General features: G+C 43.1%; 1 protein-coding gene across 1 annotated transcript in view; it reads left to right on the top strand.

Annotated features, from left to right (window-relative positions):
* fut8b (fucosyltransferase 8b (alpha (1,6) fucosyltransferase)) overlaps positions 1–17,013 on the top strand; it is a 77,671-nt gene that overhangs the window by 43,457 nt on the left and 17,201 nt on the right. Inside the window, exons 3-5 of the mRNA XM_034527891.1 lie at positions 6,443–6,561; positions 7,566–7,728; positions 13,843–13,957. Coding sequence (XP_034383782.1) covers positions 6,443–6,561; positions 7,566–7,728; positions 13,843–13,957 — 397 coding nt within the window. The remainder of the gene's footprint in view (positions 1–6,442; positions 6,562–7,565; positions 7,729–13,842; positions 13,958–17,013) is intronic.

The following is a 17,013-nucleotide window of genomic DNA, read 5'->3' as shown; positions in this document are numbered from 1 at the left end:
AGCCTCTAGCTCCCTGGTAGTCCAAACAGACCAACAGAACAAATCCCAGAATGAGGCATTCTGATGTCCATTTCTTTAGGTTTTGTGAAAATCTAATCAGCATATGAATAAATCAGCATATTGTACAGTCAAACAAACATTGCTGCGAATTTTCATTGAAAGCTGATCAGTTGTGCCGGAGATTCAGTGTGCGACAGACACATGGTCTGGACTGTCACGCACCTCACCAGATTTCATTGTGTTATTTTGGCAGACAATAACATTCACACATTCAAGCGATTTGTAATAGAGAGACAGATGGTTCTGCTCTTATCCCTGCATGCTGACAGTGTTTCTCTTTGCACATAAACACCGGGTCTGTACGTGGCCATGGACGGCTGAGTGTGCGTGCATGTGTGCGGGATACACTGTAGTGTGTCCTGGTATTTGCCACATTAACAGGGAACACGAGCTTCAGATGTTGCCACTGCTGCTCTTCTGTGATATTCCGATTCACTTTGATGCGGGGCCCTCATCGGCACACTCCGGACGCACGTTGCTTCAGACAGCTGGTCCCTGATTAAATCCCTTGCTTTTGGAATTATTTAAAATTGGCTAAAAAACAAAGGTGGAATTTGTGGCGTAAAAAACAAGTGCAGTTTTCAGTCCAGATGGGTCCCCGACACGCTGCACGCTTGTTGCTTGTTATTAAGTCCGGTAGTTGATCTTGGGCCGAGGCCTCCACAGTTGTTTACTGGGGCAGCGCTACAGTGCCTACTCAAGTCCCTCTAAGCTCCAGCTTCAGCTAAGCCAAAAGCAGGCTACTGGCTTGCTGAGGTTAAGCTTCATGAGCTATTGACGGAGACAGCTCGGTTTGTCCTCTGTTCCCTGTGTGTGTGTGTGTGTGTGTGCGTGCGTGCGTGCGTGCGTGTGTGTTCAGATACAGACCCAGGATAGTACTGCACCACCCTGTACTGTCTCTTAACCTTATACTGGAGCCCTAATAGACACAAAGAGGCTGTTAGTGAGCTGCCCATCATTCCTGCGACAGCCCTCCCTTCTCAGTTCATTGCCTGTAACTCGTTTCACTCCTTCTTCCCCTCCCTCCTCATTCCACTACCAAACCGCTGACAGTGGCATGGCACCGAGCCAGACTCCAGCTTGAAGGTTGTCACAGACTGACTGGCTACGTAACAACTCACTAGCTCACTCATCGACTAGCTCCACGCATGCCGAACCCCAATTCACTGACGTGCACGTTCTGAAGAGTTTGGCCGAGAACAAGAATCTCTAAATGTTGCAAAAGGAGCAGAATCAGTTCTTTGCAAGCGTCTCGCTGACATTAGACGGCAAAGGTTTTATCCGACGCACCTAACCTTCACACTACTGCATTCATTTTTTACGAGTGGCCTCAGAGAGATTCCATCCCATTAAACTGACATTATTACACCTTTTATGTTGAGTTGTTGTGCAGTAGAAACGCACTGCATTGAGAATGATTCATAGAGTAGGATTTAACTTGGTTAGCGTCATCACACCACAGCAATATTCGATGGATGCGTATTGCGTTATTGGGCAGTGTTTTGCATTCATCGTATACCTGAAGGGATCTTGTTTACAATTTCTCATTCACTTTGTGACGGAGAGTGATAGTCATGTTGAAGCAGTTTGCATGAGATATTTTCTTTATCATAAATTCCACATTTTTGTAACATCACTGAGAGGATGAAGATACTTCGGTATTCAACCTGCTAAACCGATTCATCACACACTACTGAGCATGATCTCTCTATTTTTGCTGAACCCGCCATCATTTCTACAGTGGAAATGTAATGTGAAATCAATCAATCAATCATTCTCCACTGGGATTAAACTTAGTATCACCTGGCTGGCCTACAGATTCAGTCCAGTGATTCGGTTATTCAGGCCATCCCAGAGGGATTTGAGTGACAGGCAGCGTGCCAACCTAACAATCACCAAGCAGCATTAATGAGAGGTGAGCACGAGGTCGAGTTGCTCCGTCTGTCTGGCTCCACCCTCTCTGCAGCTGTCAGTCACCTCGGGCACGAAGCCATGGCTCTTGCGGAGACAATGACACGCGGCGGCCTGATGGTGTGACATCCGAGGGAGCGAAGGGTGAGAGTGACAGCTGGGCTGAGCGATGAGGACCTGATCGATCCCCTAGGCATGCCAACAGAGGGATGGAGGGAGCGAGGCAAAGAGGAGGCGAAGCGGAGGGAAGCATGATGGATGGCGCGAGGACTGCACTAAGTAAAGGAGCAGCAAGTAGGAAATAGAAAATGTGGACTGAGAGGCTGAGAAGAGTTGTTGAGGCTGCAACTGTACAAACATTGTCTGGTACTTTTTGCATATGTCTGCCTCATTTGGATCCCTTTCTTTCAAGTGAAAAAAGATGCAAATGTAAACTGTGAAAACGGCCGTGCAGTTTGGTGCCACCACTGTCCATCCATGGACAAGGAGACCATGGAAGGACTCATTTCTCCGGTAATGGTTTTATCCCAGTCCGGCCACACAAACAGATGCTGCGGCGCCTTCCAGACCTCAACTCCCATCGACACGGCCGTCGCTCAGGCCCAGTGGGGGAAGGTCTACTTCCACACACACTAGCCCCATTGTGGGAGCTGTCTGTGGTCAGGACATCTCGGTCAAGTAGGGCTCGAATGGAGCTGGCTCACTCTGGATGGAGTGAGGCATTGAAGCTGGTGATGATGCAAGAATGCATCGTACAAAATCAGTTTACTTGGAATCATACTGGTTAAACTCTGTGGACATAACAGGAAGACAGCAAAGGAAGGTCAAAGCGAGATAAACTGATTCGACACAATGAAGAAATATTTGCACAAGCACAACAGATGTATTGTACTACCTATACAATGCCATATTATACAGTCATGCACTATGTAAATGGGATAGCACTATTCACGCCTCTTTATACAAATCTTGCAAACCGATTCTCAGTAGAGGTCGTGAGGTTTCATTGTAATGACCAGATATTCCACCATTTCTAGTGTTTACTTGCCTTTTTCCTACCGCATTCCTGTGGTTTATTAGCTTGACTTATTGGACTCAAGTGGTTCGGCTTAACACAGTCCGAGTTTACAGCAACGGAAAAAGTAGGAAAAGAATGAATTTGTGAGTTCCTTCTTTGACGCATCCCTTTATATTGTAGGTGGAGAGTAAAGGTACATTCAATCAGATGTTCCTCTTCATATTAAGGCAAAGTGCATAGGTGTAGCCTGCTCCTCATCTACGCCTCCCAGAATACTTCACATCTCTATCCATATGTATGGCTTCCCAGGTCAGATTATATTAAATCTAACCACAGGAATATCCAGCGTTCACACTGCGCCGCCCGGCTCTGATCACCCCGTGAACTTCATGGTTACCGGATGAGGGGGCAGGAGCCAATGGAGCGGAAGCTGGGGCACCATTTCAGAGGAAACTGGGTGGCATGCTGAACTCACCTGCTTTCCGACTCGGCGCTTACTTCCAGTGGGGCTCATCAGGCCCAGCTTTCATAGCTTGTCTTTTACTCCACAGTATTAGCCCCCACCTTTCCGCCCTGCCTCCCCCGAGTCGGAGCGTTTCCTCATCTGTTACGTCTCCTGTATCGTTTGATTAAGACGCTGTTGAATCCAGCTGCCTTGTCTAGTGTTTGCTTCAGGTCCTCTAGAGATACCGTCAAGGATCATTTGTGTACGGTATTTGCCTCCGTCCTGTGTGTGTGTGTGTGTGTGTGTGTGTGTGTGTCTGGATTCCACTGAGTGTTTGGATATATTTTATATTTACATATCTCGGTCGGGGATGCTTGTGGTTTGCCTTCACCAGCGTTGCTTCTTAGCAGTCGATGTTTCTTTGGAGCACGTTAGCTAACCTCTGTATTACGTCTCTACTCATTAGCCTGTGCTGGTGTGGCCTATTTCTTCTGCCTTGTTCAAGGAGATATCATGTTGCTTCATGTTACAGTTTTAGCCACACTCAAAACCCCAGGGAAATTATGTCACTTAGGAAATAGTCCCATTTCCCATGCAATGCTTTAACGAGCAAGTTAGGGTGTGGTCTTTGGGAGATCCGGTTGATTATTGTTTGAACAGATTTAGCTGTGAGTATAGACAGTAGAGTTGAAGAGTAAATGCACCTGGGTCTTATTTCAAGAGATCTGTGTCAGGCAGCTGGAATGAACATTCCCAGATTTCACAGAGAAAGGAAGTGTACATTTGAAGACATATATATATATATATATATATATATATATATATATATATATATATATATATATATACACACACACACACACACACACACACACACACACACACACACACACACACACACACACAAGCTATAAGTTTTATCATTGTGCATCACACGTTATGCAATCATCCCATATCCATCATTTCTATGGCTTTGAAGCAATGCTCAGTGAGTGCCGGGGCTTCTCGGGGACCGAGGCTTGAACAGAGAGGGGGGAGATGTGCAGCAAGAAGGGCTGTTGCAACTTAAAGTCTCGTCTTTATGCCTGCCAGCGACTGATGTTCCTCACTCATGGAGCAAATTGAGTTTGCATGCCTTGATGACTCACTAACATGGCCTTTGCAGTGTTTCATCGATGCCCCCTGTGCATGCAAACATATTCCATCTTTAATTGTTTTATGTAGAGGAATTTATTTGGTATAATAATGTCAGTAGTAGCTCTTTTCTTTTCTCGGCTGATTTGAAGTCTGTGTTCTGTGTCAGAGTGCTCATTTGTGGTTCCATTATTACATGCATACAGTAGTTATTCATTGTTCGTCGACAGCTGTGAAAATGTGTTTTTTATCGATGTGAAATATGAAATGGTCTGAAAAGCTGGCCAAACATAATTGAAACTATAATGAGCCATTTGTTGAAATGAACAGCTGTAAATTTGCTACGCCCTTTTAATATAATGCTTTTGACGACATATTTCTGTCATACATGCTCACATTGTATCAAAGAAAGCTAGCGGCCATATGCAGAGTTGTGCCTCCATGGCAAAAACAGTGTCAAGGAATGATTTGTCGTTGGCTACCTCTGCACACAACATGATCTTTTTAGTCCTTCTTCACATTTATTAGAAAGACCAGGCCATCCATTCAGCATGAGTATGAACAACAATGAAATGGATTTGCATTTCAGCTGCTAATAAAGTACAGCAACGGATAATATTAGTGAATATAATAATCTATTCACTGCACTAAAATAACTTTGCGTTATTTATTTTTTTCATTTGTATCATGTATATTCCCCACTAAATTGAAATTGTATTAATTATGGAGTAAAAAAATGTGGTCCATTACTTTACAACAAGCAGTGGTTTTTATAGAGTTTAAATCAAAGTCTGAAGTAATATAATTTAACTGCCACTTGTCTCTATCGTTTGACATTAATTACAGAAGAGTCATTAGATAGTGAAACATGATATCATTATTGGATGTATGGTTCAGAAGTAGATAGGCTGGACCTAACAAACATGACAAATTATTCTGTACTTTGTAGATAATTTTAAGCTTCAAATAAATAAACTGGGACAGGGCTCCAAGAGGCTCCACTGTGGTGTCTGAGCAAATCAAGTAGAATATTTACTGTTGTACATTTAAAGATGACAGCCCTCACAAGTTTTTACTGCAAATGTTCAGCCCAGAATCCTACAAATGAGAAAATGCAGTAGATATCGGATTAAACAGTGTGGTTTGGGATGATGAACATTCCCCGTGCCTCTCCAAACTCCTCATTAGTGACGAAACTAGGTGTTGTGAATATAAAAAGAAGCAGAATCCTGCAAATGCGTGTGGCCTGCAGTATTTGTTGACACATTTTATTCAGAGACTGATTTGTGTTGACGGTGGAAGCGGAAATTCATAATGTTTGCGCAACATCCAACATGTTTTTTCCAGATTTGAGAAACATGAGACCATCTTGCGATGAAATCACACCGACACCAGCCACGTTGCTAAACTGGCCACGGGTGTAAAGTGGACAGTGGCCCCTTATTTGCTTCCCACCTTCCACACCCATCTTTGTTTCTTCCTCTTGCACGGTTGTGACGCAGTACAATAGCAGCCACTTCCCCGGGCTGGTAATTACAGCCAAGCGACTTGAACTCTGCCCTCTCGTCGAGTTTGCATTCCATTAGAAAGACCATATGTAATGTTTTACAAGTGATGCAGTAGTTTTACATAAAGTCGGTGCTGAACCAGTTGCTTAGACATTGAATGACAGCAATTTGTTTCATCGTTTAAAGTAATTTAGCAAATACTTTCTTTACTTTATTAAGTAATCAAAAAGAGATTAATGGCTTCTATGATAATGAAATTGGTTATTATCTGCATTTTTCCGTTAGATATTTGTATTAACTTGGATAGAGTAAAGCAATGATGCGCTCTCACCCATCACATGCTCACCTTGTGTCATTCTCCCCCAGGATACCAGAGGGTCAGGCAGAAGCCGGGTCCCTCGCTGCAGGGAGACTGCACTCCCTGGAGGACCAGCTAACCAGAGCCAAACAGAAGATCAACAGCTTCCAGAAACTCACTGGAGATGGTAAGCAGGGCAGGGCCATGTAAAAGGTTGCAGGGAAGGATTTGGCACAGAGCTTGGAAATATGAAAGGATTGATTTCGAAGGTGCAGGGGGTTGACCATATACGGTATAAACCAGTCAACGGCTCTTGTGAGCTTTTGCCTGCAGCGAGAAACTCCGTCTAGTCCGCTGTTAAACCTGTTGTGGCTCAGCAGCGATGATGGTATAGCCATGCAATAGGGTGGGCATGGTTACATGTTTGTTTGCCTCTCTAAGCAGTGTTCAGAGGGGCTGTCAGGTGAGCTGGGAAATGTGTGAATGAAGTACAAGCAGTGTGAATGCCCCAATGGCAGAATGGAGGAGAGAAAAGAGACGGACGGGGAGAAAATAAAGAAGGACATGTGTGCGGGGAGGGCAGCGCAGGGTCAGCCTTTCAATCTTGCCGCAGGGGAAGAAAAAGCTAAAAATACCCTCCAGCTTTTTTTTCACCCAGGGAGAGAGGGAGGAGAGAAGAGGGAGTGCAAGATAGGACGGTACAAAAAAAGAGCTTTTTCCTCTCCACCACCTTCTCCTGCTTGAGGCTGTCCTACCCATTCCTAGATTGTCTTTGTTTGTTTCTCTCCCCAGAAACCAGAGCACTCAGCTGTGTTATGCATGTGGGTTACGCTCGGTTGGGGTATAGAGTTTCTTCCTGTTGTTAGAACGGTGTGAGAAAAAGACACAACACAAAAATAATGATCAAGCTCTCCTTATTGAGGTCAAAACACCACCCAGGGACCAGGAATAATAGAGGAACATTTTAGTAGTTATATTCAAAAACCTTGCTTTGTACCATCAGCCTATTTAGACTTATATAATCAAATGCTCAAACATTCTTAAAGACCTCTTGGCATTCTTCAAACCGTGTTCCTCCCAGCTGTGTTCCCATTGAGCTGCTCTGAAGTCATCAATTCATTGTTTAAGATCATACCTGTGCATCAAATGTATCTTTATTATGTGTCGTTGTCTCTTACCCCTCACCTGCAGGCCCTGGGCCCACTCAGGAGGAGCTGCGTAGGAGGGTGGAGAACGGCGTTAAGGAGTTCTGGTACTTCGTTCGCAGCGAAGTGAAGAAATTGGCAAACGCCGAGCTCAGCGAAAGGCTGAAGTATGCAGACACACTCCTGCAGCACCTGGGACACCAGGAGAGGTGAGCATTTAGTTGCATGAAGGTGGAAATGTCAAAATGTGTCACAAGGATTTGAAGAGAACCGGGACATTTGTGGCAAAGCCGACACTGAAATCAGTCAAGGAAACAGATAAACTGTCGTAGTTGAAAAGCCCCTCCGGAAAGAAGCAGACCTGGCTGGTGGGGCTCTTCTTCTGTGTGGAGTTTGCATGTGGTTTCCTATGTGTGCCAAGGTTTCCTCCCCTGGCTTAAAGTCATGTGCATTTGGTCAGTTGAAACTCAAAATTGCCAAAGGATGTGGGTGTGATTTTGTGTTTGTCTTCTCTGTGTTGTTTCTTCAACTTAACACACTTGCAGTAAGTATTGGGACAATAACTCTTGAAGGATGTATTTCCTATTAATAAATATAACCCCTTCTGATGTAGAGGTCTGGAGGCTCCTTTTATCACAATAATGCTGTGAGTGTTGTTGATCACTTATATCTAGTGCTGCGACTATTAGCCGACCTGATATTACTGAGCAATCAGCTGGTCCACTTGGTATATACGGTGCATCCGGAAAGTATTCACAGTGCTTCACTTTTTCCACATTTTGTTATGTTACAGCTAGGGTTGCAAAATTCCGGGAATATTCAAAGTTGGAAACTTTCCACGGGAATATACGGGAATTAACAGGAATAAACTGGGAATTTTGGGGTAATTTGACTGTATGTACCCTGTCATAAGCAGACATGCATGCAAACATTTATAATACAACTTTTAAAAATGTTTTTTTACATTTTGTGAGTAGAACTTTATTCTTTCATCGAACAACAAAAACATGAACGTTGAATAAAAAGGTGTATTCCCTATGATCACCACCCCCCCAACCCAAATTGTTTTTGGGGTGTTTTCCCCTGAATCCTTTCAGGTCTAAATGCTTTCTTCCTGGACCTTATCAACGTCCTTGTCACTGCTGTAAAAAGTTAGTCCACTGTATACAAATAAATTTGGTATTAAAATGAAGATGGCTTCAGTTTACCAAGTAATCAATATGCTAGGTAATGACAAACAGTGTTGGGAAAGTTCACTTTCTACATGAACTAGTTCAGTTCATAGTTCGCACATTTTAAAATGAACTAGTTCAGTTCATAATTCAAAATGTTGAACTAAGTTCACAGCTCCAAAAAATGAACTAGTTCAGTTATTTTTTTCAATATGTTGGGAGCTATAATTATATAATCTTTATCTGTCTGCGATACCGCTCTTGGCCTCTACACAACTCGGCGCTCTCACACTTGCCAGGCAAAGGGCTGAAACGTTCAGACGCAACACTGATGACAAAGACGTTCAAAAACAACAGAACGTTTTATGTTTACGTTTCTGGCAGACAATGTTCCCAACCAGCTGCATTCAGGGTCCAGCTTAGCTAGGCTACATTTAAGTTCCCTGAGTGGCTTCCGTCTGGCCACTCTACCAAACAGGCCTGATTTGTGGAGTGCTGCAGAGATGGTTGTCCTTCTGGAAGGTTCTCCTTTCTTCATAGAACAACACTGGAGCTCTGTCAGAGTGACCATCGGGTTCCTGGTCACCTCCCTGACTAAGGCCCTTCTCCCCCGATCGCTCAGTCTGGCTGGGCGTCCAACTCTAGGAAGAGTCCTGGTGGTTCCAAACTTCTTCCATTTCCAGATGATGGAGGCCACTGTGCTCATTGGGACTTTCAATGCTGCAGAAATTTTTCTGTACCCTTCGCAAGATCTGTGCCTCAATACAATTCTGTCTCGGAGGTCTACAGATAATTCCTTGGACTTCATGGCTTGGTTTATGCTCTGATATACTGTGGTACCTTATATAGACAGGTGTGTGCCTTTCTAAATCATGTCCAATCAACTGAATTTAGCACAAGTGGACTCCAATCAAGTTGTAGAAACATCTCAAGGATGATCAGTGGAAACAGGATGCACCTGAGCTACATTTTGAGTGTCATGACAAAGGCTGTGAATACTTATGTACATGTTGTGTTTTCGTTCTTTATTTTTAATAGATTTGCAAAAAACAGTTTTCACTTTGTCATTATGGGTTGTTGTGTGTAGAATGTTGAGGAAAATAATGAATTTAATCCATTTTGGAATAAGGCTGTAACATAAAAAAATGTGGAAAAAGTGAAGCGCTGTGAATACATTCCAGATGCACTGTACAGGCCAGGGTATTGAACCTCAATACTTAAGTGGTTTCGACCTGAATATAGGCTCAGCCATCGCAATTTTTGAGAGCCTTGTGGGGGCAATAGAAACGCTCAGAAGTCCGTATTCAGCAAATGTGAAGAAACTTTTAAAGCAAAAGTTCTCTATTTCTTCCTTTTCGAATTCAGATTAGTTTTTCTTATCTGAAGGACTAGACATTCAGTTATCACAAAATAATCAACATTTTCTTGATGATGAACATAGTCATTAGCTGAAGTCCTCAGTGGAGAGATTGTTAGTGCTTATGGTCGTCTGTATAGCTCAGAATTCTGATCAGTGTTTTAATCTCTCCCCATTGTTTATTTGTGGGTGTTGATTGCAGACTCCCAGGCTACTGTTTACCAGCTCTGCCTACTGATGATGTCAAAAGTTGGCATATTTGACAGGTGAACTTGAAAGCAGCACTGGCTGTGGGTGCTGAGAAACAAAGGGCAAAGGTCATAGACACATTCTCTGTCATTTGGATGGCTTCCACTCCGCTGAAGGAAGAAAGGCCTGATCACTTAGCCAAGTGGTTCATTGTAATCCTACTGAAGTGGCTTACAGGGCCCATTGTCCTAGTGTTTGCTGCCTAAGCTGCTTTCCAAGGACTGATTCCTCACTGCGTACACATAGGCATGGATGCACACACGCACACACACACTCACAGACTTTCACATGCATTCACTCTACTCTATCTAAGCCGCCAGTGGTTTTTGTATCTGCTGCAGGCGAAGGCCAGGAGGGCCAGCACAGATAGGGCCAGAGGTGGAATGAGCAATGAAATGTTTGACTCGTATAAATGCATCGCTCCCTCGTTTAAATTCTGCTCGGGAAGGGTGCAAGGTCCCAAGTTAAATCAAAATGTTAGTAACTTAGCGGCCATCCCAATTAAGACAATCACTGCATTATGGAGAGCTTTCAGTTCCACAAAGTTTAATTGACAGCTGAACCGAAACGTTGTGAAAGTTTAGAGATCTGCCAGAAGTAGTTTCCAGAAAGTTCAGATGACTGTCACAGGAAATGAACGCTTCTGCATCTACAAAGGAGTGTACCAGAATATCACAACTTTTTTTTTTAAACAAAAATAATTATATGATCTTGATCTTTTTATCTTCTTTAGATTTGCATCTATTGATTTTTTTTATTATTAATTTGATTATTTCTCTGATTATTTCTTTGGTACCCAGAACTGTGACATTTTCAAACATCTTGATATATAGCTTTATACAAGCAACTGTGCATAACTATCTTCACATACTAGAAAAAAACAGAACATATTTGCATTTGAGAAGCTGGAAGCAGTGGATTTTGTTGCTATTTATTTTCCTTATATTTAACTTAAACAACTACTCAATATTCCAAAATTGTCAAATTTCTTTTTTTCATTAATTAAGCCACACACATTGCAGTTCTAAGATGCTTGTAAAACGCAGTCAAGCAAAAATCAATCAAGAATGAAATATTACATTTTAGACAGAACAGTGACCATTGTATACATACTACATGTTGTAGACCAATTGGTATTTATAAATTGTATTACACAGAAAATGCAAATCTCACAATGTAAACTGAATTGAAAAATGTACATGAGATTCCTCCCCAAAATGTTGTTAGACATTACAAACGGTGAAACAATACGGGATGGAGAAGACAGCATGGCTGAAGCTGACGTGTTGTAGGCAGAGCAAGAAATGAAAACAAGTTAACAGATTAAGATTAGGTTGGGTAAACTTACGTTACTGTTTATTTACAACCAAATGGCTCCCATCATGTACATTAAAGGCCAGTGAAAGCATCTTTCCTCCCGCTTCCATCCTCTGTCTGGCTTAAAACCTGGTACATGCTCTCACCTTGTAAATGCTCTCCCACCGGTGCAGCATCAGGAGCTGTGCTCTGCTGCCAAGCCCAGCGGCTGCAGTCTGAGCCAATCGGGAGCCCTGGGGAACCCCACAAGCTTCACATACTGGATGCCCAAGACCACACACATGAAAACCCCCATTACATATAGATATCAGGGCAATGTGGTGTCTTGCTGCCAAATTCCTTAGGGCTTTTGTTGATTCCTTCTTGTTAGATGTTGTGACCAGTCAGGTTAGTTTTTCCCACAGAGGGTCAATGATTGCTCCTGGAGGAGCATTTGACATCTGTGCACACATTGTGGTTCCATCTTAAAAATGGGACAATGAGTAATGATCTTATTTTAGAGAAAGGCACTATTTGCCCTGCCGCACTGTTGAAATGGGACATGTTGCGTTTATCTGCTTAGTATGTGTCTTTGCATGCACTACTGAATATATGCATAGGAACTCTCAGTCACACAGGATGTGACTGATTTGGGTCAAAGAAGTGAGTAATAGATGAAGCTTGCATAAGTGTGTGTGTGTGTGTTTGTGTTAGAGACAGAGTGTGATGTGTTTACATCTGCCCTCAGCTGCAAGTATCAGAGCCCTTGTGCATGTTTGTAAGTGGATGGTCATGATATTTGGCAGTGTGTGACATGACACAAATTCGCTGTCAGAGGCGTGCAGATGGCAGACTTAATCCAAAACAGAGCTAAACAACCAGAAAGACGCGGTTGTCATCAGTCGGCTTGACAAACGCGACACTTTTTCCTCTAAACATCCTGAAAGCATGATGAGATTTGTGAATGTCAAACACTCAGTGTACTGTTAACACATGCTGGTGGCTGTTCTTATCTAAAGCCCTATGTCACGTTGTGGCAACTTCTGGAGGAGAAGGGGTTTTACTCCAATCACATCTATATGCAGGAAATAATCACGTTCATTTATCCTCTGCGAGAATAAGAAACGACTGCATCTCGACCCTGATTTTCAATAAAAATGAGCATCATATCTAAGAAGGTCACAGACAACATGTGCAAGTGTGTAATATGAGATGTGTAAAATATGAAAGTCTGCTTAGTTGTGTTGAAATAACTCTTCTGCATATACAAGTATGGTTGGCTATGTTGATATGGAGTGTATGTCTCCTTTTGTATTTTGATATAGATATATTGGACCGTGATATTGTACATTTTATTTCTAAACACAGTTTAGAAACTGTTAATAACCAGGTGGGAATGTCTGTTTGTAGGCTTATACAGTTAATGAGATTATGGTTCTGGACACAAATCATGTAAATCCATAACATTACCATAAAACAGACCTGCTGATAGATTTGCAATGTCTCAATGACCGAGAACAACCAGAGATTAAAAGTATTAACAAGACCTTGTAGCTAATCTGAAATGGATCGCTGGAAATTTTACCTGAACCCAACATGTATAAATTATTTTACAAAGAAAATAGTCACAATACAAAAGAGATTAGGAGATCATGTGATCCAGGCTTCATCCAAGATGAACAACATTTTCCAGATGTTTTTATCACGAATACAGACAGTGTGACTGACGGGGCCAGGCGGTGAATAGAGTTAATACGTTTCTCTCTTAATTGTTTTTCATTCACTTTCTATTTTTTAATAGTGAATGCGGAGACCGGACCTTAAAATCACTGCGATCATTGTGGCTAAGTAGGCAAATTTAAACAACGCAAATGCAAATGATCCAAATTAGACAATTCAAAATGTGGATGTATGTTTCCTGAAAGCTCTCGCTGCACTGGGAGGAAGTCTTGCTGCATGCGCTCGCTCTGCAGCGGTGGTGCAGCTTGCCAGATATTGTCGTTGTTAATTTATCCTGATAAAAAGGGTGTTTGGAGCTTTGCAAGGATTATTAAGTACCAACCTCTCAGATAAGTAGTGTTGCTGTCAGGTTAATGTTCATAGATTTGGATTATTAGTGGATTGCTGATAACACTATTGTAAGGTGTATTACAAATCTGCAAATGAACCAACAGTGTTTGTAGTGATCAGTGTTTCTTTTCAACTGGTTATGATAAATGAATAATTATTGTTTTGAAATGTGTCTGCAGATCCATCATGACAGACTTGTACTACCTCAGCCAGGCGGACGGAGTGGGCGAATGGAGAATGAAGGAGGCTAAAGACCTGTCGGATCTGGTCCAGAACCGAATCACCTACCTACAGGTACCCGCAGACACACCTGCTGCTCAGCCAACCGGCCTTGCACGCTCTCTTACACACACACACACACACACACACACACACACACATACACACCGCATTTACTGTAAACACAAATACACGGTAAGCATTGATGTGAATGTTTCCCTCACAGGCACAACTGCACATGTTTTTGAGGACATTTTTCACACCTGCTTGTCTCATTTGCACCATCCATAACAGTCAGCTTCAGTTTCCAAAAGGAGCAGGTGATGATGGGTGTGAGAGCAGACTGTCACAGCAGTTGGATCTGACAAGCAGGATTCTTGTTGCTTGTCAGCGATTTAGTGACACACACACACGCAAGTGACAAAAGACAGACACACATGCAGACTTGCAAAAATGACAGATCGGCAGACGCGCATAATATTTACCCAAGCTGAGATAGATGCACATATGCTTACAGCACTACACACATCCTCAGACCCATGACACATCCATTCACCCCCAGCCGCCCCGCTCCCCTCCCCCAACTCTGGTGCTGTCGGGTTCCCGGTGCGGGGCGGGGCGGTGTGCCCGCGGCACCGGGCCCTGCAGCATTAATGAGCCGGTATGTTTGATGAAGAGGACCCAGTCAGTCTGGCTGGGCGGAGACGGCACCACTAACAGCTGCTGTCACCACCGCTGAGGGATCACACCGCTCCACCAGCTGCTGTCACTAATTCATCACACACACACACACACATACACACACACACACACACACAGACGTGTAGAGATGGATTTACCCGAACCTATGCAAGCAATTGGCGCACACATACACACAGTCACAAGATTGATGTACATGCTTGTATGCAAAGATATACCCTCTCTGTGTGTGTGTGTGTGTGTGTGTGTGTGTGTGTGTGTGTGTGTGTGTGTGTGTGTGTGTGTGTGTGTGTGTGTGTGTGTGTGTGTGTGTGTGTGTGTGTGTGTGTGTGTGTGTGTGTGTGTGTGTGTGTGTGTGTGTGAGACACACACACACATCTATATGTACACAAACTGACAGACTCCTCCCTCCTATCCTGCTGTCCTTGCCACACGCACCAGCCTCTCCCTTCATTCCTCGTTTAACTCACTGGCTCTCTGCGTCCGCTCCATCTGTCCACTCACAACATTCAGTAAACATGGCTGGCTTCTTCAGAGGGTTTTCTGTTGGACGTGCTTTTCATCTATTTTTGCCTTTTTATATGGCGGATTTAATTGAGTGAGGAAGACGGTGTTTGTGATCTTTGGCATGGTGAGATGTGGCATCACTTGCGGCTCATCAAACAAGTTCAGTACCTTAAAGCAACTGTGATCTGTATTTTTATGTTAGTTACTATGAGGAATATTCTCGAGACCATCAGCTCGACCCGCTGCAAAACATTCTTATCCCAACTCGTCACATCCTGAAACTCTGGCTAGATCTATAGACATCTACTAGGTAGCCCAGCACGTTGACCTATAACGCTCCCAGAGATGCTCGATGCTAAAGGGTGCCTCTATCATTATTCTTAATGCTTGTCAAACGTTCCGATTCCCCCACAAAATCAATTAAAAAGATTTACGGCACGCAGGTTCCCCAGAAACTCCTTCAGCTCCGACTACAGCTTGAAGTTGACTTATCAGCCTCAAGGTAATATGTCAGTGTCGTGTTTACAGCTCGTGAAAAAAAGAATCAGTTTTTGCAGTTTTAAGATTTTTCGTCCTGGTTGATTTGACAACAGCTGCGGTTACTGATGATGACGGCAGTGTTACTTATACGCAGAGTTCAACTCAAGTCTGTCTAAAGAACAGAACTTTGTATCTGTTATTTATCAGCACAGCCAGATAGTCATCACATTAATGTTTATATTGAAAACATCATTGTAACACAGAACAGTGAGTCAAATGTGCCCATTGCACTGGCTTATGTTTCTCACATATTGTGCAGTGGGCACATGCATCCTTTTCCCTTGTGTTGGTACAGAATTTCAATCTAGTCGTGGAAACGGCAAACTCAGCAAGAATTAAGAACACTGAATTATTCTAAACAAAGAGGCAATTAAGGAATGCAAAAACGTTAAATGGCTTTTACTGAGAAATATTGCCAGCAGTAAATCGTACAAAAATGGTGTGGGATATAATTAAATCGGAATATGATTTTATGATAATAATATTTGAGTTTCCTCTCGGTGGAGCCCAATGATAGTTGCGTCATTGTGGAGGCCTTTGCTTATGCTAACAACCAGTGATGCCTCTTCATGCAAAACAAATGTCTCACAACCTGTGCACTCCAGGTGGTTTTACGCTAAAGGCGTCTGAGGAAAAACTTCAATTAGCTGGGTCGCGTGTTAAACTGCCAACAACAGAGAACGGCAAACAGACGTTTACCAAAATGTAGTTGAGTTTAACTTCAGATATCTTCAAGCGTGTTCAGCTCTCTTTCATCTTCCACTGTGTTTCTGAACGTGTGCATCACAGTGGATAATTACCTGAGCCCGACATACTGTTTCTCTTATCCAGTTGTTCTTAGCCATATTCCCCACAGAAACAATCTCACTGTGTTCTCTCTGAACTGAATCACTCTGCAACTGCCTCCTATGTTTCACACTCAAAGAGCACACCATGTAAACAAGCACTTAACCTACAGCACAGAGCGGTACTCAGAGGCTGCCTTTGTGCACGCATCTGCCGCCATTATCCTTGAACCGAGCCTCTCAGTGCTTCGGAGTCCTTCCAGCCTCATCATCATCAACCATGGATCCAATGCTGGCCTTCACGGCCCATGCACACACACACACACACACATTACGGCTCAGATGCCGAGCTCTATCGTAAAGAAAAGCTTCGACGTAGATTATTAGCACAGTTATGCCGATGGGAATAATAGTGAACTGGCAGCCTGTAACACCAACGAAATACCTGTGCGGCTTGTCCTTTCAGCACGGTGGCTGCTGTCCATGGTGTTATTGAACAGCAATGGTGGGAATCAGTTTTCGGCTCCTATCCTCCTTTTTCCTATCTTCCATTTCCCTCTTTTCTATTGCCCCTGTCTTCGTTCTCATTTCATCTCTTTT

Source organism: Cyclopterus lumpus, chromosome 24 (genome assembly GCF_009769545.1).
Source record: "Cyclopterus lumpus isolate fCycLum1 chromosome 24, fCycLum1.pri, whole genome shotgun sequence".
Taxonomy (NCBI): Eukaryota; Metazoa; Chordata; class Actinopteri; order Perciformes; family Cyclopteridae; genus Cyclopterus; species Cyclopterus lumpus.
This window is presented reverse-complemented; position numbering and strand designations above follow the sequence as displayed.